At 38.3% G+C, this 23,914-nt stretch overlaps 2 protein-coding genes across 8 annotated transcripts in view; one reads left to right on the top strand and one right to left on the bottom strand.

Moving 5' to 3' along the window:
• The window catches only part of LOC134213075 (leucine-rich repeat and calponin homology domain-containing protein), a 197,248-nt gene that overhangs the window by 107,313 nt on the left and 66,021 nt on the right, over positions 1-23,914 (top strand). The gene's annotated exons all lie outside the window — the stretch shown is intronic.
• On the bottom strand, positions 21,330-23,158 carry LOC134217241 (uncharacterized). The gene is made up of 2 exons (XM_062696016.1): positions 22,463-23,158; positions 21,330-22,176 (listed from the first exon to the last, which is right to left on the bottom strand). Exons 1-2 carry the CDS (start codon positions 22,503-22,505, stop codon positions 21,704-21,706), a joined length of 516 nt encoding a protein of 171 aa, XP_062552000.1. The 5' UTR covers positions 22,506-23,158; the 3' UTR covers positions 21,330-21,703.

Here is a 23,914-nt window from a genome sequence, read left to right as displayed (position 1 = left end):
ATTTCGATCGAAAAATACTCTTGCTTCGGATCTTATTCATCCTATCGTAAGCAATCTCTTACAACCTGTCACCCTATCATGACATGTTTTGATTGACATCTACATTTGGGAGGCATTTCAACATTGAATGATAATTATGATAATTCCTGCTTTTCTGATTCGAATCAGTGAGTGTATTTCTTCGCGCGGTTTTTCCTCACTTTGTAACAATGGTACATATCTATTCCCCATATGTATAATTTGATCTCATTTTCCGTAATATACCTTACAGGTTAGTTAGTTAGGGTTAGTCAATCGCAATCTCACAATTGTCTACAATTTTCTCGTTCGCACGACACATTAACTGATCTCATTCAGAAGTTTGTCGTAAACACTACAATTGAGGGTGATTATCTGTGATAATAGAACTGCAACATATTACAAGTAAAAAACATGAAAAACTATACCGACATTTGTATCTTGAATGGTGTGAGATTGCCACTTCGAACGGACTAGTCTCCGTCGTTGCTTCGGTTGTGTTATCCGTTAACAACGTGGCGGTGATACGAAATTGTGTGAACTGTGGCGCCAGCACGAGACAATCGCGTTTATTGTTTTACAAACGAGACCCAATGTAGGCTGTTAACTGTGCATAAATTTTAGTTCAGATTTCTTTTCCCATTGGGCGATAAAATTGCAGTTTAATTCAATTGCATTTAGTGATTCATACCGGAACTGGTGGGAAATTTGACTGTACTTATCAAGAATTTAGATCAACATCGACTGGAGAATCATCGTTTGTCTTAAAATTTCGCCGCATCGCCGTTTTGAATATAAAATTCTCATCACCATGCGCCCTGTTTATGATGACGGTTATTGCTCTGCAGTAATAATCCATACATCTGCCGTCGACATGCGTTCGGATCGGAAAGGATCCGCCTAAAATCGACAACGGTCCTAGTCCATCCCCTAATTGCGCCGCTGTGCAGCTCTTCTGTTCTCATTCAAACTCCGAAAATTACAACCCGTGATCCTCGAACGAGCGGCAATATTGCCATCGGAAATCAACCCCAATTGCACGCCCTAAAGTAGGCATTTGCCGTTTTTCGTGACAGCACCGCGTGTATTGTTGTTCAACTTTTCAACCGTGTCATCTCAGGCTATGTAGATTGCAAAACCCCAGTGCGTGGCAGTCAGTCAGTGCTATTCAACTTTTTTTTCCCGTTGTTCAAAACTTTCGAAGGGTACTGTCAGGCCACTTGCTCTTTCGAGTGCGGTGCATTTTCCCTTCATGCAAGGTGGCTTTTTTTTCCTGCCGGATATTTTCAGTGTGTTTGTGTCACCCGGGCAAGGAAAATATTTTCCACCCTCGAGAAGTAGCAAAACAGACAGAGGAAAAGAAAAATAATGTGAAAATTATTTTCTAGCTGAACTTGACCGACCCTTTTTCTAGATAGTGGAGTAATAACATGGAGGCTATGATCTTATAATCTTCTAGGGTGGTTTTCTCTTGTATATGTGAAAGTGATTACAGTTGGATTCCTCACGCAATTGAATGCAGAAATCTAGAATTATTATTCGATATCATTATTCAGCAGTATTGGTGAATGTTCTGTCACTGTTGTTAATCAGCTGACAACATGCGATGAGTGAGTGACCTATCCATGGAAATCAATCAAATTCATATAAAAAAAACCCTGATTAATCCACCTAGCGGTGCCTTTCTCGTGCAAAACAAAACTAAAAAATATGAGTGAGTGTTTTTTAGCGTGTTTTGCGCATAGAAAACAGTATTTTGTCATTGACTTCTGTTCCCATAGTCCAATTTTACCAATGTTCAATAGCAAACAATGGGACAGGATTCTCAGTAGAATGAAACTTGTTGCGAGTAATTCGGCCAATGCTAAGTTCAAAAAAATGTGTCTACAAAATTTACAAAAAATAATATGCATAGCGATAAGTAAATCAAAGCCAATTGAATCCTGACCTTCACAACCATAGGCTACGGTTACAAAAGATCGAACGAATGAACAAATTAAAAAAACGTCTATGCAATCTACCTGATCGAAATAAAATGTTGAAGAATATGTTAAGAATATGCTTCTAGAACTAGAACTAGAATCTAAAATTTAAAGGTTAGTTTGCCTTCGTTTGAGAGGCATCAAGGCTTTTTTTTTCGAAAAGCTAGGTTTTTACGTTGCAAGAGGATTAGAAGCATCTTTCTACACTTCTCGGAAGCGTTCTTCCAAGCTGCTCGAAGGCCGCCTTTCAAGAAGCCTGGAGGACTCCATCCAAGAGGTCTGGAAGCATCGTTTTTAGAGGTCCGGAGGCCTCCTTTCAAGAGGCTTGGAAGTTTCCTTTCAAGAGCCCTGCCAAAAGTGTTGAACAGATATTGATAAATGTATAATTTTTAATAATTATAACAGAGAATGCCTCCCTGTAAGAGGCTCGCAACCTACTTCTAAGATTCTCTTATCAAGACGCCCGCAAGCTTCCTTTCAAGAGGCCCGGAAGCCTCCTTTCAAGAGGCCCGGAAGCCTCCTTTCAAGAGGCCCGGAAGCCTCCTTTCAAGAGGCCCGGAAGCCTCCTTTCAAGAGGCCCGGAAGCCTCCTTTCAAGAGGCCCGGAAGCCTCCTTTCAAGAGGGCCGGAAGCCTCCTTTCAAGAGGCCCGGAAGCCTCCTTTCAAGAGGCCCGGAAGCCTCCTTTCAAGAGGCCCGGAAGCCTCCTTTCAAGAGGCCCGGAAGCCTCCTTTCAAGAGGCCCGGAAGTCTCCTTTCAAGATGCCCGGAAGCCTCCTTTCAAGAGGCCCGGAAGCCTCCTTTCAAGAGGCCCGGAAGCCTCCTTTCAAGAGGCCCGGAAGCCTCCTTTCAAGAGGCCCGGAAGCCTCCTTTCAAGAGGCCCGGATGTCTCCTTTCAAGAGGCCCGGAAGTCTCCTTTCAAGAGGCCCGGATGTCTCCTTCCAAGAGGCCCGGATGACCCCTTTCAAGAGGCCCGGAAGCCTCCTTTCAAGAGGCCCGGAATCCTTCTTTCAAGAGGCCCGGAAGCCTCCTTTCAAAAGGCCCGGAAGCCTCCTTGCAAGAGGCTCGGAAGCCTCCTTTCAAAACGCTCGAAAGCCTCTTTTCAAGAGGCGCGGAAGCTTACTTTCAAGAGGCTCGGAAGCCTCCTTTCAAGAGGCCCGGATGCCTCCTTTCAAGAGGCTCGGAAGCATACTTTCAACAGGTTTAGAGCCTCCTTTCAAGAGGCTTGGAAGCCTACTTTCAAGAGGTTCGGATGCCTCCTTTCAAGAGGCCCGGATACCTTCTTTCAAGAGGCCCGGAAGCCTCCTTTCAAGAGGCCCGGAAGCATCCTTTCAAGAGGCCCAGAACCCTTCTTTCAAGAGGCCCGGAAGCCAAAAATAGTGTGTCAAAAGTGTCAAAAATACGGTTGTTGTAGCCTCTGCTGCTGGGTCATTAGGACGAATGGTCATTAGGTCATGTGTGCTTCACGACTGTGCGGTTAGTGACTTAACTCGTCTAGGCACATATGCGTGCTGTGGAGGTTGGGTTCGATTCTCGCCCTAGTGAGGAAAAAACTTTTCGTAAAGTGGGAAATATTCCTCTGATCTGGAAAAAAGTAGGAACAAAGAAGAAATAGGAAAGGACAAACAAAAAATAAGAATGAAGAATGAAGAAATAGAAAGGAAGAAGGATAAATGAAGAAGGAAGAAAGATGAAAAAAGAATAAAGAAGAAGGAAAAATTAAAAGTTATTAAATATAAAAAGGAAGAAGGGAAATTGGAAGCTTAAAAAAGATAAAGAAACAAACAAAAAGGAAAAAAGATTGAATAAAAGTAAGTTAGAAGAAGGAAAGAATGAAGATAAAAGTAGTTAGGAAGGAGAAAGAAGAAGAAAGAATGGAAAGGGAGACTTCAGACTGACTGACTTTCCACTCCTTATTTTTCATTTCTCATCTATTTACTTTTCGGCCTAATGACTGTGCAGCCTAATGGCCTGCAGCCAATCACGGAGTAGCAACTACGAAGGGTATGATCATCATGCTCATGCTCATATTTGCCTGAAAAGCCAAGAAGTAAGAAGATAAAAAGAAGAAATAAAAAGGAAGAAGGAAAAATGAAGAGGGAAGAAAGAGGAAAGAAGAAAGATGTAAGAAAGAATAAAGAAGAAGGGAAAATGAGATATAAAAAGATAAAATGAAAAACTGAAAACTCAAAAAAGAAAGAAACAAAAAGGAAAAAAAAATAAATAAAAATAAGTTAAAAGAAGGATAAAAGTACACTAAATTCTGTTTCAAACGATTTTTTTTACACAATTTTATTTTACACGATTTTCTTTAAATTACACGATTTTGATTTGCACGATTTTCTCGGAGTTACACGATTTTCTTAAAGTTACACGATTTTCAAAAAGTTTTTTTATTGTGTCTTATCAGATTGTAAAGAATATGTTCATGTCATATGTTCATGGTTATCCAAGAAATCCCTGAAGTCAGGCCCTAAGATCTACACACGTAAAAAGCTGTCTATTGTCCAGTTTCAAATACTCAACACGCCCTTTGTGGTACGAAGAATAAAATACGTTTATGACATGTAGGTATGGCCGTCCAATAAATCGCTGAAGTTAGGCCTTGAAGTCTACACACATATTCAGAGATCTATTGACCAGTTCCAAATATGCAACATGCCCTTTGTGGTACACAGAATAGAATGCGTTCATTATATGTGGGTATGGTCGTCAAAGAAATCCCTTAAGTCAAGCCATAGGGTCTACACGCGTAATCAGAGATCTATTAGATAGTTTTGAATGTGGAACATGCCCTGTGTGGTACATAAAATAAATTGCATTCATAACATGTGGACATGGTCATCCAAGAAATCCCTGAAGTTAGGCCTTGAAGTCTACACACGTATTCAGAGATCTATTGATTAGTTCCAAATATGCAACATGCCCTTTGTGGCACACAGAAATAATGCGTTCATGATTTGTAGGTGTGGCCATCCAAGAAATCTTTTTAGTCAGGCCTTAAGGTTTACATGCGTAAATCAGAGATCTATTGGCCAGTTTTAAATGTTGATCATGCCCATTGTGGTACAAAGGGGAAATTGCGTTCATGTCATGTGGGTATGGTCATCCAATAATTTCCTGAAGTCAGGCCTTAAGGTCTACACGCGGACCAGAGATCTATTGACCAGTTTTAAATGTCGAACATGCTCTTTGTGGTACATATAATAAATTGCAGTCATGTCATGTGGGTGGGGTCAACCAAGAATTTCCTGAAGTCGGGCCTTAAGGTCTACATGCGTAACCAGTGATCAATTGACTTGTTTCGAATGTGGAATATTCCCTTTGTTGTACACAGAATAGAATGCGTTCATGACATATGGGTTAGGTCATCTAAGAATTTTCTGAAATCAGGCCTTACGTTCGACACGCGTAAACATAGATCTATCGGTCAGGTTCAAATGTGGAACAAGCCCTTCGTGATGCTCAGAACAGAATGCGTTTATGACCTATAGACATATATCTGCCAATGGCAAATGAGCCTGTCAAATCAAGGATTATAAAATTGATGCGGTTTATATATAACTTCATAAATAATAAATAAATAAAATTTTGACAAATTCGATTTTTCTGTTAAATATCTTGGCTGTGCATAAGCTTAGCACATGTTTCGAAATGGACAAATTGATATGAAATTTGCGAAAAAGAATCCACGTGTCTTGGAGGGACTCGAACCCCCAACCTCCTACTCTATAGATAGGCATGATAACCCCTACACAACAAGACCACTTAAAGGTCACGTTTGCGGAAAAGCCATCAGAAATCGAGTACTAACCTCCATCGCGGTTAGCTCTTTTTTTTGCAAATTGAATATCTTTCGGATGCTTGATTAGTCCAATCTTCACATGTGCTTTACTGTTGTATATCCACAGTCAAGCGAGCACACCTTGTTTATTATTCGAGAGCATCATACTCTATGCCCCCAGCAACGGGCTGACAGTGTGTAATATCTGGTTTGATATTGTTTCTATTACCATTTACAACTCGGTGATTTAAAGACATATGTTTGATCAATCGACTGTTCATTGTTCTTGGCATACCTCAAAAACAAAACACAAATTCCCTTCAGGAGTGCTTTTCATGCGAAATAGATCAAAGAGACTACGATATTTTCGTTCGGTCGCCTAAAATAGAAAAGTGCATTTTGCTCGCTGGCTCATGATGATCATGACGTTACTGGAGACCCCGTATTTGTACTAATAAAGAAGGTCAATACAGTGGTGAATCCCTAAAGAGCTCCATTCCCCCATTAGTTCCCATCTTGTTACACGAAATAACGCACGGTTGTTTACTTAGTTAGAATGTCGGAAAAAGTATTACAAAAACAAGAGAAACTGGTCGATGAAGACTTTCACTGAAAACCCTTCTCCAGAAACCACTCAAACCACGATAAATCCCGGTCTCAATAACTGGGTAATATCTCCGAAGGGTGCTCGGAACATTTCATTCATAATAAAATGGTATATAGCTTCGACAACTTCATACTCGTTTAATTATCTCCTTAAGCATGGTGATCTCGTGCTTAATTATACACATTTTAGACATATACGCACTTCGTGATTAACCAAACTTGTTTCATACGTTCATACTAAAATGAGAGCAGATTGTTCCATTTAACATCGTTTGACGGATGGAGGACGAACCAAGCAAAGTTCTTTGAAAACATGCCGCTGGCCGCCTTCTCACATGCTGCGCCAGTGCATCGGCCACTGCCTCGTAAACCAACATCAGTTTCAACCTGTCGACACCCGGTTCAACACATTCCAAACAATTTAGCTAAACATTTAACGTGTGTCCGCTGCGCTGTTTTTTTTTTCTGTTGGGAGATCGCGGAAAAAAGTTGTTGGCAGAGTACATTCATGCTGGTAGACCTATACATTTTCCCCCCAAACACTATGCATCACACCTCTCATGGAGAAGATGTAATCAACTACTGGCAACATGCAGAAGGATAGATCGAACACGCGTCAACAACATAACCGTGTCGAACTAGTTTCACGAATGCATTCCAACAGAGTAAGAACACCTCCTATGCGTTGAAAACTACAAGCATCATTTTTCCTTTCAGTAACGTTCCAATATTTTAAAATCGAAAAACATGGCTCTCTACATTGTGTCACATACGCAGAATACGCGTTGTAGGTAATCAAACATATTCAGCGCCGTAGACGCGCCGGCACAGTACAACATGACCTCAATATTGTGACTGCACCAGTAAAACTAGCGAGACAGTTTTATGTTTTTCTTTTCGTTGATAAATAATTTCTGATACCGCCTACCTACCTGTCCTCTGGTAACGGAAACTTCGTTGCAAAACTAAAAAAAAAAATCGACTGCTAGTGGCTGTGTAAACCATTTATTGCGAGCGGCCAACGAACCTCATGGTACCGCATTTCTAGCCAGATAGTTGTGTAGAAAATTCAAGAAAGTTGTTGTAGATGTTTTTTTTACATTTTGTATCGCTGTTTTTCGAGACGGAATATCCGCAGATAGTTGATAACTTGTTCAAATTGTTTGACTTGTCGTCTGAGTATCCGTTCCATGATTATTTAGTCAGTGGTAACGACACAAGATGAGGAAGAATTATAAAATTAGTTTTTTTTTTTCAAAGATAATGCCAAAATGGAGATAGAATTATTTCTTGAACAATCGTTTTGGATTTCAACACTTTATTTATATCCGACTTGTAAAAATACTGTAGGTATCTGTTTTTGGAGACAGAAAAGTGCGAGAATTTCTTCGATGCTTTCAGTTATTTTTGTCGAACCATCTAATATTACGTTTGCTTCATTCTTAGAAAGTTTTTCGATTGAAAGAAAAGATTACAAAATGGACGAATTTGAAAGTTTTCCATTTCTAAATGATCTAGCCTTTATGTAATAGACTTTGGATCCTGAAGAACTGACATTAACAGAAGCCTTAATTTCTTAATAGGTGTTTACCTTTCTAACCTAAGTCGATTTACAATTTGTTCATGTACAGCTTATCGAATAATATGAAGAAAAAATTATAGCTCCATAAAAAATACCTCATGTAATCTATTCTAATGATTCTTCTTTTTCTCCTTTCAGGTATGCTCGAATTACTACCATCCATGATTGAGTAACTAATAAGTGTGAGTATGGAATTGAAATTGACCAATTTAATTCATCCTTGATCAACGCAAATCGTGAAAAAAATAAATAAATCGAATTCAATAGCCGTTATTAACGGAATGATTCTTCATTTTCTCTGACCTTGGTCAAACGCATCATGGACTGAGAAGAACCTAAGGTTAATTATCTAATTTTGGTATCCGCTGAAATTGTCATAGCAATGGCACAGCAATTACTATATGCATTGCAACACGCATTCATTTATTCATTTAGTGCTGAGCTCTAATTCGTGATCCTTTATTTCGTCTCGTGAACGGCATGATATTCGTGATTCTGAGTTTGCTTCAAACCGTCCGTTCGGTATAATTTTGGATGAAATGAAGCAGACGACATTAAAGAATTCCACACTTGGTTCCCATCTAATTTGCATCAAATTAGCAACATGAATCGCACATCTGCCTGACTCTGATCTGTCAGTCATCAGCTCTGCGGTGGCTAGAAAATTATATCCACTTATTCGGAGAGGGGGGCAGAATCGACTGATGGGGGTCTTATTCGGTTTTTGGTGCTTCCTGACGCGACTCACTTCAGAGCTCCAGATGGCAAAACTGAAGCATGATGTTGCTATAACATAGGTGTAAGCATTATTCCGCGAGTGATTACTAAGAGACTCTTGACAGCGTCGTATGACTTAATCGTATCTTATTTTTTATATTCCAATCAATCCAGTTTTCAAAGCTTTCAAACCAAAACCAACAGTTGGTGAAATTATGGAAAAAGCGAGGTTAGGTTACTTAGTGATTGAATTCTCCAAACTGGTGGTTTGGATTGTCCTTGCTCTCGAAATCCCTCCTCGCTGAGTGTGTGACGTACTTTATGCATGATCCTTTAGCCTCCCCCCTTCAATACCAGCGCCATTTATGGACGAGGCGTGTTCTCTGTTGATGACTCGCCTTCATCATTGTCGTCTCTGCTTGCGCGTATAAATTGCCTCCTAACTCTGCTGGCGGTTGATATTCCAGTGCCAGTCTCACTTCCTTTGCATTATTCTTAGGTGCTCGCGAGCTCGAGCGCCCATTCCAATGCCATGTGCGGATTTAACCTTAAAGGCGAAAGGCGATTTTTTTAGAAATCGTCAAAAGTATTTTTAGCGTAAACTACCATTAAAATTATTAACATTAAACGTATTTTCGGTTTGTTGTTTTAAAACAACATTGCGCATTTAAGGGTTAAAGTGTCGTTCGCTCGTGTGAGGAAATGACTGGATGTTCCGTAATTACTCTGACACAGACGGCTGTGTCCCTCAACCGTTGAGGGGGTAAGGGAGCAAAGTCTTGTGTGTTAAAGCAGAAGCAAAGTCGCTCCTGCTCCGATGGAGCAAACAATATGCAAACATTAATATTCAGAGTATCAACTCTTCTTGTATCCAAAGCTCGCCAAACGTTGAATGAAGAGTTATCTTTTTTTAGTTGAAACGTCCGGAGTAAGAGCATTTCATACGTTTGAAATTCTTTCTTATGCGGCAGTTTCAAGTTTTACTATAACCAAACATCCTTTAAAAAACTTCATGTCAAAACTGTCGGCTAGCGCAAATCAGTAAAACAAAGCTATTCAGTGCTTTTGTTCTTTTTGCAAGTAAAAAATGAGTCCAACACCAGCTCCACCGACGGTTAGTCAACTCAGTCGGTGGCGATATGCCTGCTGGTGGGTTACCCCGCTCAGTCAGCATGGCTGGATGCTGTCAGATCCATGATCGGTTGGGGATCACTCGGCGAGTGTTTGCTAATATGTAATTTCCCCTTGCTGTGGTTAAGCATCATGTGTTCATTATTTTCCTGTTGCAGCATACGTGAGTGTTATAATCATATCCGCTCGTTCGTGAGTAGTGGATTCTGTTTTGTGTCGGCATCGAAGTTTATGCGACTTTTAGGAGCGGGACAGCAGAATCAGTATGTTGGCACAGAACTTTAGTTCGAACATACAGAAAACGAAGGTTTTTGTGCTCGTAAACCGGTCATAGATTTAGAATAAGGACAGGAAACTAGAAGCTTTTATCAAAATCGGATTAGTGTAAAAAAAGTTTTGCTGATTCGACTTTACGAGACGAGATAGCCTTTCCGCCCCTACGTAAGGTGTGGCCGAGCCAGTCCCACCATCGATCCCAAATTTCTGTTTCTATTGACCTCTAGTGACACAACGTTGGAGCTCGTAGCTGGAGATCCAGTTGTGGGGCCACCAGGCACGAATTATGTACCGCAGGTATCTGTTGATTAACACCTGCAGCCGTTGAGTGTTCTCCACTGATACACTTTTTTGATCTTTTATCGACTATATTTCGTAGATTTTTTTTTCTAAACCTTTTTCTAAACCATTTTCAAAACTTATCCAAAACTTATCCAGAGAACTCCTCTAGATTTTCGAATTATTTTTGCACAAAAATTACAAGATTGTCGTTTCTAGAAATTTCACTAAAAGGTTTTGCTCTAAAGCTCTTTTTTGAGCTACGGACTTTTTGTAAAGTTAGATATTTTTTTATTCCTGTGATGTGTTTTATTATAATTAGGAATTCTTGTTATAAAGTTTTGTTTAAATAGAGAGCAAACGAAAACGAACTGTGTTTCCTAGAACAAATTTTACAAAGGCGTTTGTCGCAATTCCGCTAGGAAGCGGTAGCGTTTGCGAGTTTATATCGAAAACCGAAAGTCGGCAGTGGCTAAAATCGTGTTTCATCGCGTTTATTTAATAGTACCTTTGTTATGTGATTTAGCGTAATGGCGTCTTCAAGACATTTTATCAGTAAGTCGACGCGCTTCTTTAGAGGTATTCAGGTAAAAGTAAGATAAACAATTTATTTTGTCCACTTTAAAACATGGAAGGTATACGTCTCTGTGAGAGTTGTAGCAAAAGTTCTCCTGAAAAAAATTTTCGAAGACACCAAGTTCGTAATTTAATTACTTTTAGAGATTTATGGATTTTTATGTCAACAAGTTTTGAACATGTTCGATGCATAAGCATACAAGCATATGGAGTCGCATGGTGCATTAGTTCATCAACTCCTTGTGCTGGGTGATTGATTTCTCCCTTGCATAGTAGGAAATGGTTTTTGTTGAAACATTCTTTACATTCGCCTACAACTCTACAGTTCAGGTATTAATTTAAAGTTTATTACATGTACTTTGTTATGCGTATGAGATTGACTGCCACAATTTGCCCGGTGTCAAGTAGCAATTAAATCAAATATGACTAAAAAAAACAATAAAACTGTTATAACTTTTTTATTCTTAAAGTCACAATAGCCACCAAACGGTGTATTTTAATATTATCTAAAAATTTCTAGAACATGCAATGTAGAAATTGAAGTGAAAAAGATATGATGAAAAAAGCTTTTTAAGGGGCTGTCTGCATAAAACGTAAAAAATGTCCAAAAGTAACGGAATTACGAACTTGGTGTCTTCGACAAAGTTTTTCAGGGGAACTTTTGCTACAACTTTTATGAAGAATCAAACCTAATATGTTGTGAAGTGGAAAAATTAAATTTTTCATCTGCCTTTTAGTAAGCTGAATACCTCCAAAGAAGCGCATTAACTTACTGATAAAATGTCTCGAAGACACCATTACGTTAAATTGAATAATAAAGGTACTATTAAATAAACGCGCTCAAAACACGATTTTAGCCACTGTGAAGTGGCAAATTTTTTTTTGCGATTGTTTCTACGGGAATTTTAGCAAAAAAAAATCGAGACTTTACTTTGCTAAAATCTTCTAAAATTCAACGAGAAGATCTAATTTATTTGCCCAGAATATTTTTTTTTTCATCCAGAATTTCCCTATACAGGGTTGTTACGAAAATGCAGGTTTCGCGATTTTCGCGAATTCGGCGTGGATTATCTTAACGATTTTACGGTTTCGCGCGGATTTAGTTTTAGATGAAAATTTAATAAATAAAATGCTAGATCTAAGGACGTTTATTTGAAAATTAGTTTTATGTCCTTCTTGATGGGCTTTATTTTCATTAGCAAATGTTTTTGAGAACAAAACTTACGTTTGGGGAGTCCCGTAGCGTAGTTGGCTACACGTTCGCCTTACAAGCGAATGGTCATGGTTACGATTCCCAGCCGCTCCACCAAACCAAACCCGGATGCGCAGCCTATGCGGTGGCGTATTGGGGAGCGCTCTTACCGTTACGACTGCCTGATGACAACTGACAAATTGTTCCTTTCGGAGGCATACCAAATAAAGAATGGAACAAAAAACTTACGTTTGAAGGCACATTATTTTTCGGATATGTCCAAGCCCTTATTGAATGTACTACACTCTTAAGCATTCTTCAAACAAATGTTATGAGGAGAGGGACGCCACTTGTTGCCATTTTTAATCCATTCTGAAACATCACAAAACATGTCTATTGAAGGACATGGACACCCATTTTCACCTTGTCAATTTCTTTGTAATTCCGAGATAGCATGATATAGGTATCATATCATTTTTCAAACGTTTTTTCGTCAGGAATTCTTCAATAGTGTTGGAACATTTGATATTGCTTTCAAAACATTCATCTAGAACGAATATGCGTTTATACAACAATTGAAAACACAAAAATGTTCTTTGATTCAATGCAGATGCTTCATTTTAATAAGTGCTTCCGCAGAAAGTCGTCCAAAAATTAGAAGATGATTCTGAAAAGTTATTTCTGAAGTTTTTTTGCGATATTTTTGGATAACTCCGATGGTATTTTTGCAGGATTATTAACAGAAAACGAAGAAACTTCCTAAAGAAATTTTTACATTTGAGGATCCTTATATAAATTCCTTCTAAATAAATTTTCACAGCCTAAAAAGGATTTTTGCATCATTTAAAATCCAAAAATTATAAAAGAAATTTTTGGAGGAATTTCCGCGGATTTTCCATTTTCTGCAAACAAATGTAAAGCGATTTCCGCAGGAATTCATGAAGAGATTTCCGCAAGTAGGCTCTGAAGATTTTTCGCTGGTTGTTTTTGAAGAATTCACTTGAACTTACGTCAAAATTCCCAAATAAATTTCAGAATAATTTTCCATGGGAGCTTTTGTACAATTATGGAGCGACTTCTACAGCAGATCCGAGAGCAGTTGGATTTCTGCAAACATTTCCGTTAGAATTCCCGGAGGAGTAACCACAGCAATTGCTGGGATGAATTTGCACACGAATAATGATTTTCTGCAGGAATTCTCGGAGAAGTTTTCGCAAATATTCTAGGAGATTTTGGTTGAAATTCCAGTACGGTCAACATAATAAAAAACGGTCAAAAAATTGCAAATTAATTTCCACTAAAAATGTTATCGGAATTCATGCATGGACTCTTAGAGAAACTTGTTACAAGAATTGAAGGAAAAATAACTCACAAATAACGGACTAATTTTTGCTAAAGTTTACGCAAATTATTCTGCCGAATTCCCAAAGAAATTTCTGCTGAAATTTCTGAAAATATTCTTCTGGAATTTCCGAAGGAATTTACGCTTGAAATCCGGATTCTGACTGGCAAATCAACAGAGCTTGAGCAACCATGTTAGATTTTGCATTATTTGTTTCTTAATACGAATTCAAATAATTGTTTTACAGAAGTTCTGACCGGACCTGCATTGTCTAACCCGAGTAGACGAAAATAGTTCAATAATATCAAATGTTAGCAAAATGAGATATGGACATGATTGATATAAGAGATAAATAAACCAGACAACAATAGCAATATGTTGCACTAAAATATCATGAGGATATCATGTTATGCTATTTGCAATTAGAGATCAATATCATGTGCCATTAGTTTGTTCTTATTCATAGCATATCTTGATATTTAATTGATATTTAGGTTCAAATTTTTGATATTGTTGCCTGTTCTTTTATCTCTTATATCAATCAAGTCAATATCATGTTTTGTTATTCTGTTCATGGCTTCTGCCCGGGAATTCCTTAATATTTTTTTATTATTTTTTTAAATTTCTATTATTTGCCAACTTTATCTACAATCAATTATAATCAAATCTGACCTGAACATACTTTGTATATCAATGTATCTTGTGCCGAACTTTATAAAGTTCGTTCAACAATAAATCAGCTGTACTTCAGTACTTCTAGTGGTGGATAGGGTCGTCTAGAGTGGTTGTAATACTAACTGTAGAGGAAATGCTAATAGTATACTAAGTTGAAAAGCAGGCCAAGATCCAGTTGAAATGTATTGAATAAAAATATTATAAAAAGCAAACTTGAATAGAAGACGTTCAGTAAATTGTGATAAAAATTTGATATTTCACGTGTATTTGCTTAGAATTTAATTTAAAGTCGCGAGAATTTGGCGCGGAATGGATTCCATGTCGCGCGGAAATGGCGCGGAAAATATTTCAGGATCTCCGTAACAACCCTGCCTGTAGACAAGTTCTTGATTTTCCCGCCATATTCATTTTAATATCCGCGTTTTTTTCGTTATACTCTCCATTCGAATTACAGAAAATTGAAAAAAAAAAGACGTCAGGAGAGTTTATATTCGAACTTCAAAAAATTGAAAATTTTGTTGTAGAACATGCTTCTTGAAGAAAATGCAGATGAAAATACTGGGGAATGTAAATTGAAATGCCTCCGGAGATATTTAAAATAAATTTTCTTAAGAATTTTCACAAAAACTTCTTCGGAGAATGTCATGTAAAGTTCTTCGGATGTGTCATGTCATTGTCATGTTTTCCGGAACTTACACGGATGTTCTGAAAAGTTTTCCTGAGGAAAGTTTTTGGAATTTTCATGGAAAAATCTTTCACATATTTACGAGGAATCTTTTGGATTTTCTACCATTTTTTTTTGTAGAATTTCCACGTGAAAATTGAGTGAAATATCCACAGGAAATTCTACGGAATTTCCACGGCAAGTTCTTCAAAATTCCCACGAGGAATTCTTCAGCATTTCTATGGAAAATTCTTTCCCGTGAAAATTCCAAAAACTTTTCTATGGAAATTCTGGAGAAATTGCCGTGTAAAATACTGAAGAATATGCCTTGAAAATTGCAAAGATGATCCCGTGAAAGTTATATTGAATTTCCCATGGAAATTACAATTATTTTCCTTTAAAAATTCGAAAGATTGTCTCGTAGAAATTTCGAAGCATTTTTCGGGGGAATTGAAAAAATAAAGGCGAAGAATTTCCGGTGAAAATTGCGAAAGATTTCCTTTGAAAAATCCGGATCATTTTCGTGGAAATTCCGAACAAATTCTCCTGGAAATTCTAAAGAATTTCCAGTGGAAATTCTATCTCGAAAAGTTACCCGTAGAAAAACATTTCGAAGAATTTCCCGTGAAATTGTGGAAAAATTTCTCCTGTAAATTCCGAAGAATTTTCCGTGAAAAATCCGAACAATTTTCCATGGAAATTCCGAAGAATTTTCTATGGAAATTCCGATGAGATTTCCATGGAAATTCTAAGATTTTTTTTTGAAAAATTTCCATAGCATTTTCAAAGAAAATGAGGAAAAGTTTCCTGTGGAAATTCCGAAAAGTTTTCCGTGGAAATTCCGTAAAATTTTCCTTGAAAAATACGAAGATTTTTCCGAAGAAATTTCGAAGAATTTCCAGTGGAAATTCGTAAGAATTGTTTGTGGAAATTTGTAAAAATTTCTCTTGAAAATTTCGGAAAATTCTTGTAAGCTTTCCCGTTGGAAATTCTAAAGAATTTCCCTTGAAAATTACGAAAAAAATTTCATGTAAATTCCGAAGAATTTTTCATGAAAATTCCGATGAGATTTCCATGGAATTTCGAAAAAAATTCTTGTGAACATTTTGGAAAAATTCTGTGAAATTTCCAAAGTTTCCCGAGAAAATGCGGATACAATTCCTATGGGAATTTCGAAGTATTTTCCGTGAAAATTGCGAAGAATTTCCGTAGCAATTCCGAAGAGTTTTTTTTTGAAAATTTTGAAAGAGAAAATAGGGAAGAATTTCCGATAGATACTCCGATTAATTTCTCATGGAAACTTCAAAACATTTTCCGAAAATTTTTCTCTGGAACTTACTTAAAATGGAAATTACTAAGAATAATCGTGGATATTTCGAAAAAAAAAATCCTAGAAAATTCCGAATTAATCGTCCGTGGCAACTCCGCAGAATTTCCCGAGGAAATTCCGAAGAACATTCGGAATTATGTTTTTTTTTTCATGGAAATTCCGAAGAATTTTCCTTGAAACTTACTAAGAATGGAAATTCCTAGGAATTTTCTTGGATACTTCGAAAAAAAAAATCTTGGAAATTCCAAATTAATCGTCCGTGGAAACTCCGAAGAATTTCCCGATGAAATTTCGAAGAATTTTCCAAGGTGATTCCGAAATATTTCCCGAGGAAATTCCGAAGAATTTTTTTTCCAAGTTAGTTTATTTGGTAGGCTCAGGCGTGTATAACACTTTACTGAGCCATGGTTCTTTGACAATCAATATTATTTTATTTTATTATAAGTTAGTAAGAGAGGGGTAGAAGCCAGCGTACTCGTGGTGACTCGAGGTTAGTTTACAATGTTCAAGGATGGGCCGGGTTTAGAATTTGGGATCGGGGAATTTCAGCTTTTCATCCGGGCATATGGCATCTGAAGAATTTCCCAAAGTAACTCCGAAGAATCTTCCTTGGAAATTCCAAAAAGTTTTTCATGGAAGTTCTGTAGAATTTTCCAGAAAATTACATAGAATTTTCAGTGGAAATTATGAAGAATTTTTCATGGAAATTTCGAAAAATTTCCTGTGTAAATAAACTACTGGCCGTCGAAATTTTGAAGAGTGTTTTCCTAGAAATTTTGATTTCTTTGTGGCAATTCCGAATAAATTCCGGTCCCTGTGAATTCCGAAGAATTTCCCGTAAAAATGTCGAAGAGTTTACCGAGGAAATTTCGGAAAATCCCATTGATATTCTGAAATCCCGATGAAAAACGCCTTGTAAACTATTAAAAATCCATTGCACAATGTAATAACTTGAAAACGAGTTTTTTTATGCAAAATTAAGTAAAACTTTACCTGTACCTGTACCTATGAAGGTCGTACAATCCGTGTTATCCGAAACAAAACCGATTGTAGTCTTGTTCCAGGTCGCTCGTTCTTGGGTCGCCAGTCTCCCTGCACGCCTGCCAGACGCGCATCTTCCTTGATTGCACACAACCAGCGAGTGCGTGCTATACCCCGAAGCTGTCGTCCTCTTCCAGGTTTACTTCTAAACATAACTATTGCTGGTCTCTCTTACAGCATACGTACATTATGTCCAGCCCACTGTAATATGCCGTATTTTATCAGCATGCCTATGTCTGCATTTTTGGACATTTAGCAAAACTGATTCAATCGTCTGTGCTAATCTCAATTTTCCATCACAATGCCAAGTATTGAGCGCAGTATTTTCCACTCAAACACTCTCAGAATTCGATGGTCTGCATCTTTTAACGCCCATGCTTCATGGCCTTACATGGCTACGTCACGATATGTACAAACAGCAAATAATTTTGAAAATTCAACGAGGTGTAAAATTGCTGCTTATTCAATTTAACTAATAAACATTCGATATTCAATTAAGTTTGACTTATTCAAATTTTGGCTTTCTCAGTCTGTTGAATTAAGAACGATTATTTGTATACATTCCCGACGTTTCGGCCGATTGGTTTTGGCCTTTCTTAAGGGTCGTAAGGTCTATCGTCTATCGTTAGATGCGGTTCTCCACTTCAGTTCCTCCGCATCTAACGATAGACGATAGACCTTACGACCCCTGAGAAAGGCCAAAACCAATCGCCCGAAATGTCGGGAACGTATACCAATAATCGTTCTTAATTCAACAGACTGAGAAAGCCAAAATTTGAATAAGTGTAGCAAATCCAGTCGGTAACGCCATTACAAATTAAATTTGACTTAATATTAGAAGCATGCACAGTTTCAATTTAATTCTATTTAACACACCAGTAAGATCGATTGAATGTTACGTTTTTTTGCATGCTCTAAATATGTGCATGAAAATACATTTAAAATCACAACATATTTTACATATTTACATCTGTGCAGAGCTAGCTTTGTCCGTGTTTGTAGGGTCCAAGCTGGCTACGCAAATCGTAGAAAGTCCTACGTGCAGCCGCAACTCGTATTTTCACCTCGCGGTCAACGTCATCATCACAAGTAACGAGTGTTTCAAGATAACGTCGACAACCTCAAATCGCATCTCACCCATTTATCCTCGGGACCAACACCGTTTGGGTTGACACACTCCCTGCCAGCCATCAGGTACTTAGTTTTGTTCATGATCAGTTCTATTCTTCCAGTCTCCTATTTAAAAGATTCTTCCACTGCTTTGCGATCTACGATGTCGATGTCATCCGGAAAACCAAGGAGCATATAAGACTTGTTTATGATGGTTCCCTTTCTTTGCACACAAGATCTTCGAATTGCACCTTCCAGAACTACGTACAGTTATTGCACTATATGTACAGGGGAGTCCATTTTATTGAGAAAAATCATTGTTTTCAATCGGTTTTCAAGGAAAATTTTAGAATAAATTGTATTGAGCATATGCATCAACTGAAACTATCGTAGAGTGTATAATTACAAAAAAAGTCATACTACCTCCACTATTGGTGCTACCTCCACGAAAGGTGCGGTTACCCTATTGCTTAAAAAAATGCTTATATTTTGTAGGTATAGAAATTTAATTGATTTTACATAAAAAAAACTCGTTTTCAAGTTATTACGTTGTGCTATGGATTTTTAATTGATTGATAGCTCGAAAATACCACCAACGATTTTTTTTTGAAAATTTGTCCAGAAGCGTAGAATTATAGTATGAATCGAATGGCGGCTGCCGACTGATGGTATATTTATTTTCATAATAACAGTAAGTAAATGAAGCACCGTGTAGAATTACTTCAAAAATTTGTTGTTTGATGGACAGAAATTTTTCTGGTAATTGCTTACATCATTCATGAAAACGATTTTTTTTCATATTTGTGTTGAAGAATCGTTTACGTTTTTTATAACAGTAACGAGCAATTACAACGCAAAGGTTTTCTAAGGAATTAGGGCTATGATAATCTCTCAAAACTCTCTATATGTTTCTCTATAAATCTTGGATAAGTAAACTATGAGTTGTAAGTCGCTGCAATAACAAGCTGGAAAGTTAGTTATGGGCCCATGAATGACTCGCCGTGCTTGATTACGCTTATTTGTAGCATTTCGAAGTGATCCTGCGATACTCACAGTGATAAAAAAATTACTCGGAATTTAAAAACCCTCATAATCATCATTGCTTCATCACCAAGGTTTCGACTAATTTTGACAACCAGTTCTAGGTGGCAATCGCACAAATAGTATTGTCAACCATCAAGATTGAACTTTTCGGCCGAAGGAACTTACTTGTACAGGTAATGTACATCTAATCAAAATTAAAACTATAATGTTTTGTCACCTTATAAAATAGAGATTGAGGCGCCTTCTGTGCCACTTCAAGTTTTCCTTGCTAGCAAAATAAGGTTCACATATCTTGATGGCATTCAATATTGCAATTCTGCACGACTTTGTTTCCTCGAAACTTCTGCACTCATAATTCGTCGTATCCTGGCTTCTTCTTCCTCGTTTGTCTTTGGGATAGCCATCATTGAAACTTTCCTAAAATCGTTTGACTACGGTATGTAGTCGGAAGCCTTTAGGATCGATTTCACTGAAAAAAAAAGACAGGCTTTATTGCTGGATTTAATTTTTACAATCTATTTCAAAAGAATATGCTACACTCGATCCATTTCTGCAAAATTACCTAAAACAAAGCTCTATTTCATCAGTTTTTGCATTCAACTTCACTTTCCAGTTGTTAGCAACTGACTGAAATTCGAAATAAAAATCGGCCAATATTATAATATTATTTTTTTTTATATATGTCAATGTAATGCACTGAAAAATTGTGAAACAGAATGTTCTTAATTTAAGAAAATATTAGTAAAAACATGGTGGTGCTATTTTTATTTCTCTCATTGTAGCAAATTTTTTGGGGTTTTAGCAGGACATTCTTTATAACATTCACTGATTTTTTTTAAATTTTGTCGGAATATTCTTCGGATTTTTTACGGAATCCTTTTAAGGCGTAAAGCGACGAACGTACCTTAATTTAAATAAACTGTGTTTAACATCAAATGTTATGCTTAATGATTGAGTTTTATGAATGATTTTACCAACACTGGTAACGCATTTTCATGTCAAATTTACGTTGCCCGGAAAACGAAACTCAAATGGCTGTTTTTGAATGTGTAATAAGTGCTCCCATCGTTTATTTGAATAATCGTTTCCGCATATGCTGAAAAACGTGCTTTTGATGTTCATCCATTTTTCCTTGTTCCACTTAGTATAATCGTGCCTACAAGAACATTACTATGCTCAGCTCATTTCATCAAATCCACACATTACACCCGGCATCAATGTTCCGAGAAAAGAAACGACACCTCAATACATAAGTGTATACAAAGCAAAATCCAATGTTCCACAAGTCACTCTCGTTCGGCCTTCTTTTTTACACCGGTAAACCTTCTCCGCACCTCTCTTGGCAATAGTAAGCTAAACCAAGCCTCAACCATAGGCAGTCCAGCTCTCGCTCAAGTTGAGTGAGAATTAATACCAGGTTGCGTTAAATTCAAAATTTCCTCCGATCTTTTCCCGCTTTGTCGCTGGCGATCTGTTCCCGAGTAGATGGAACAACTAATTTTATATATTAACAAGTTTTATCGCTTGATTCCATTGTTGCTAAAAATTAATAAATGTATAATCGCGGAACTGTCAAGCGGAACTGAAACCTGTACAATTTCAATAAAAAATACCTTTCAAGTTTTGAATTTTCTTCACTATATATCTTTATTTTGCAAACAAAATGTTTGTGTAATCGCATGAGAACTTGGACGTTTATTACCCACATCTACTCGGGCTTACCGACCAAACCTGCTGCTGTTGCCTCATGATTGTTGTTGATGACGAGGAGACCTTCAAGTTCTTGCGTCGCGGGATAATAAAAGAGCACGGAATGAAGTAAAAGAATGTTTCTGGCTGGAGGAAACATCTTAATGCTCTCGGGGTTTCCGTCGACCGACTTTTATTGTATAGTGTACACGTTTTGTTACTTTTGAGCTGCGGGAGCGGCGATGCTGGTGGACTCAATAATCCAGTGGGATTTCTTTCAAAGAATTTCGAGATGTTTCGATTTTTATTGAAAATTTTATTAGGTTGTGGCTTTCTACAACCGGTAATACTATCGTGTACATTAAATCAAGATCATCAGTCTCTTATCAGTTATCATTAAGTCGAAATTCGAGCTTGGTCTTAATACTAATTGTTCTCACATTTTGTTGATTGTTCACTTCGTCTATTTCACTATGTAGATTGTGAATTTTGTCAAATTTCTATTCTTATGGCAAACCAAATGGGATTATTTTTGCATAGAACAGTCCTAAGCTATTTATTTCCTTATGCCAGCATCCGAAGATGTAGGGGAAGTAGTTGGAACGATAGGGTGTTCTGAGCTTATCAGCTAATAGTAGTGGCAATGCCTGACCTGGGTCACATGATCATCTATATATTGCTGATTCCGGTGTCGTTGCTCCGACTGGAGGTCGTCGATTTCGAGCAGTAGTTTTCGAGTTTCTCGAACTCGGTAGATCTGGTGGGGGTGGCAGTCGTTGCGGAGGACATGTTCATCATCATGTTGTAGTTTCGCTCCTTTTTGCACACCAAAGGATAGCAGATGAAGCCCCAGTAGGCTCCGGCACCGATCATGATCACAAACATCACGATCGAGATGATCCCCCAGGCGGAGATGCGGTTCGTTTTGGGAGCGGCCGTAGATTGCTGGCTGGGGGTCGTCGATCGGTATCGGTTCGGGTCTTCGGGGTTGCCTAGTCCTGCTGGCATGTAGAATCGTTGTGGAGACATATTGCGGGAGAAAGAAGCTGCTGAAGGAGCACTGTTCGCTGCAGACAAACCGCCATAGTTGTAGAGACCCCCTCCGGAGCTGCCAGTACCAGCTGAGCAGCACACGGTCACGACTGCAAAGGAAAACAAGTTTTTGTTCGTTTGATCAGCGATTATAACTTTGAACCCAGATCACATTCTCGCAGTGAGACAAAGGGTTCCAGATGCACAAAGCATAAATCAAGAGAAAATCATCCAATCGAGACATGTAGCTCGGGCAGCAGCCTAAAGGTGATGTGGGAATTCACCCACACCTATGTAGAACGGTAGAACAAAAGACTACCTGTTCCCATGGACTGGCCATAATTCTGCGGTGCAAACCGGGACAAATATTATTTTTTCAAATTTAAAGATACTTACATCCGCTAAGTAGAACCCACGAAATAAGTTGTTTATTGAGCATCTTGTCCGAGCTTTTGATATGGTAGATTCTTGTATTTACACGCTTTGCACACACTTCAGTGGGCAAGACGGTTCGTTTCACAGCACGCACACGCACACACTACCCAAAATCACCCCTTGAGTATCGTTCTTCCTGCTGCAGTAAAGGGGCTGCTAGATTGTAACTGCATGAGACTACCAACAAGCTTTCCTATGGCCAAGATCCTCTCCAATGTCCTCTTCGTGGTTGTCGTTTTCTTCTTCTTCGAATTCGTTGCAGTGGTTGCTCTTATGCTCCGACCGAAGTGGTGATCATCACTTTCATTACCTTCGCCTACGTTTGAATCTACTGCCGAAGAAACTCCTCAAACACATCAAATTGCTAGCTTTTAATGTCACCGGTATCGCCGGACAGATGTCAGATAAGCGAAATCACACTTTGTCAATCGAAATTCGCCGAAAAACGACGACCTCACGGTTAGACGCTTCCTCACTGCAACGCGATAGCAATAACCCTGACGCATATACTGGAAGCACTACTCACACTCACTGTGGTGCGGACTCTGAACTCCGGGTCGTCTCTGCGTTGGCTCGAATCGGTGCTGGCAGATCGTATCGCCCTGTAGCAGCGACATTCCAAACTCTATAAACGCTTCTCAATGGGTGACCAGCAGCGAGGCTGAGTTGAGTTCCTCTTATTGCTGCTGCTGCTGTTTGCAGTCATAATAATCTCCCCCTTTTATGCTGTCAGTCGCCTCAGACTATGCGACCGACCGACGACGGTCCGACTAAACATATACATAAGTTATCGAAGCAGGGGTTTGCGTGGACTGGAGAGTGCCGAGTTTGCACCACAACATCGAAGGTGGTTCTCAGACATAATACTGGGTCTTGTTGTTGTCATCGTCGTCGTCTTTGCTGTCTTTACGGATAGGTGGTTTTATGTTTACGTTCATGCCCTCCGTTTTGTTTGCCTTTCTGCCTGCTTTTCATATTATGGTGATGACGATGACGATTATTTCAACGTCGCTTATGCGGGTGTAGATGCAATGAATCGTTTTGCCGGGTAGCTATTGCGATTTGAGGTTTCATATATGAAGATGATGATCTATCAACAACACCATAGAACGGTAAGCAATATTTCTTCGAAGAACATTTTTTAAATCTTTATTTTAATAAATTTCATCATTGCGTTGCGTTGCGTTGCGTTGCGTTGTAGCGGAGTATTTCGTAGATTGCATACTGATAGTTGTCATGTATATTCTTTACCTTTCTTACCCCAATTGCTTATGGATTTCCATTTGGGATTCAATGGAAATCCAATTGGGGTCCAAAATGATAAAACATGAAAGCTATCATTGCCGGCCACGCCCATCTTCTCCGTTACTAGGAAAGGGAAGGAAATGATGATATGACATCTACTTAACGAGA

The sequence above is a fragment of the Armigeres subalbatus genome, chromosome 2 (assembly GCF_024139115.2).
Source record: "Armigeres subalbatus isolate Guangzhou_Male chromosome 2, GZ_Asu_2, whole genome shotgun sequence".
In the NCBI taxonomy this organism is placed as follows: Eukaryota; Metazoa; Arthropoda; class Insecta; order Diptera; family Culicidae; genus Armigeres; species Armigeres subalbatus.
Note: the sequence above shows the minus strand (reverse complement) of the source record. Positions and strands in the feature narration are given on the sequence as shown.

Bases quoted from the DNA above. Each gene is read 5' to 3' on its own strand.
- LOC134217241 (XM_062696016.1), bottom strand. From the start codon at position 22,505: ATGCTCAATAAACAACTTATTTCGTGGGTTCTACTTAGCGGAT. The intron at 22,177-22,462 runs GTAAGTATCTTT...TTTCCTTTGCAG, and splicing joins GTGGGTTCTACTTAGCGGAT to TCGTGACCGTGTGCTGCTCA.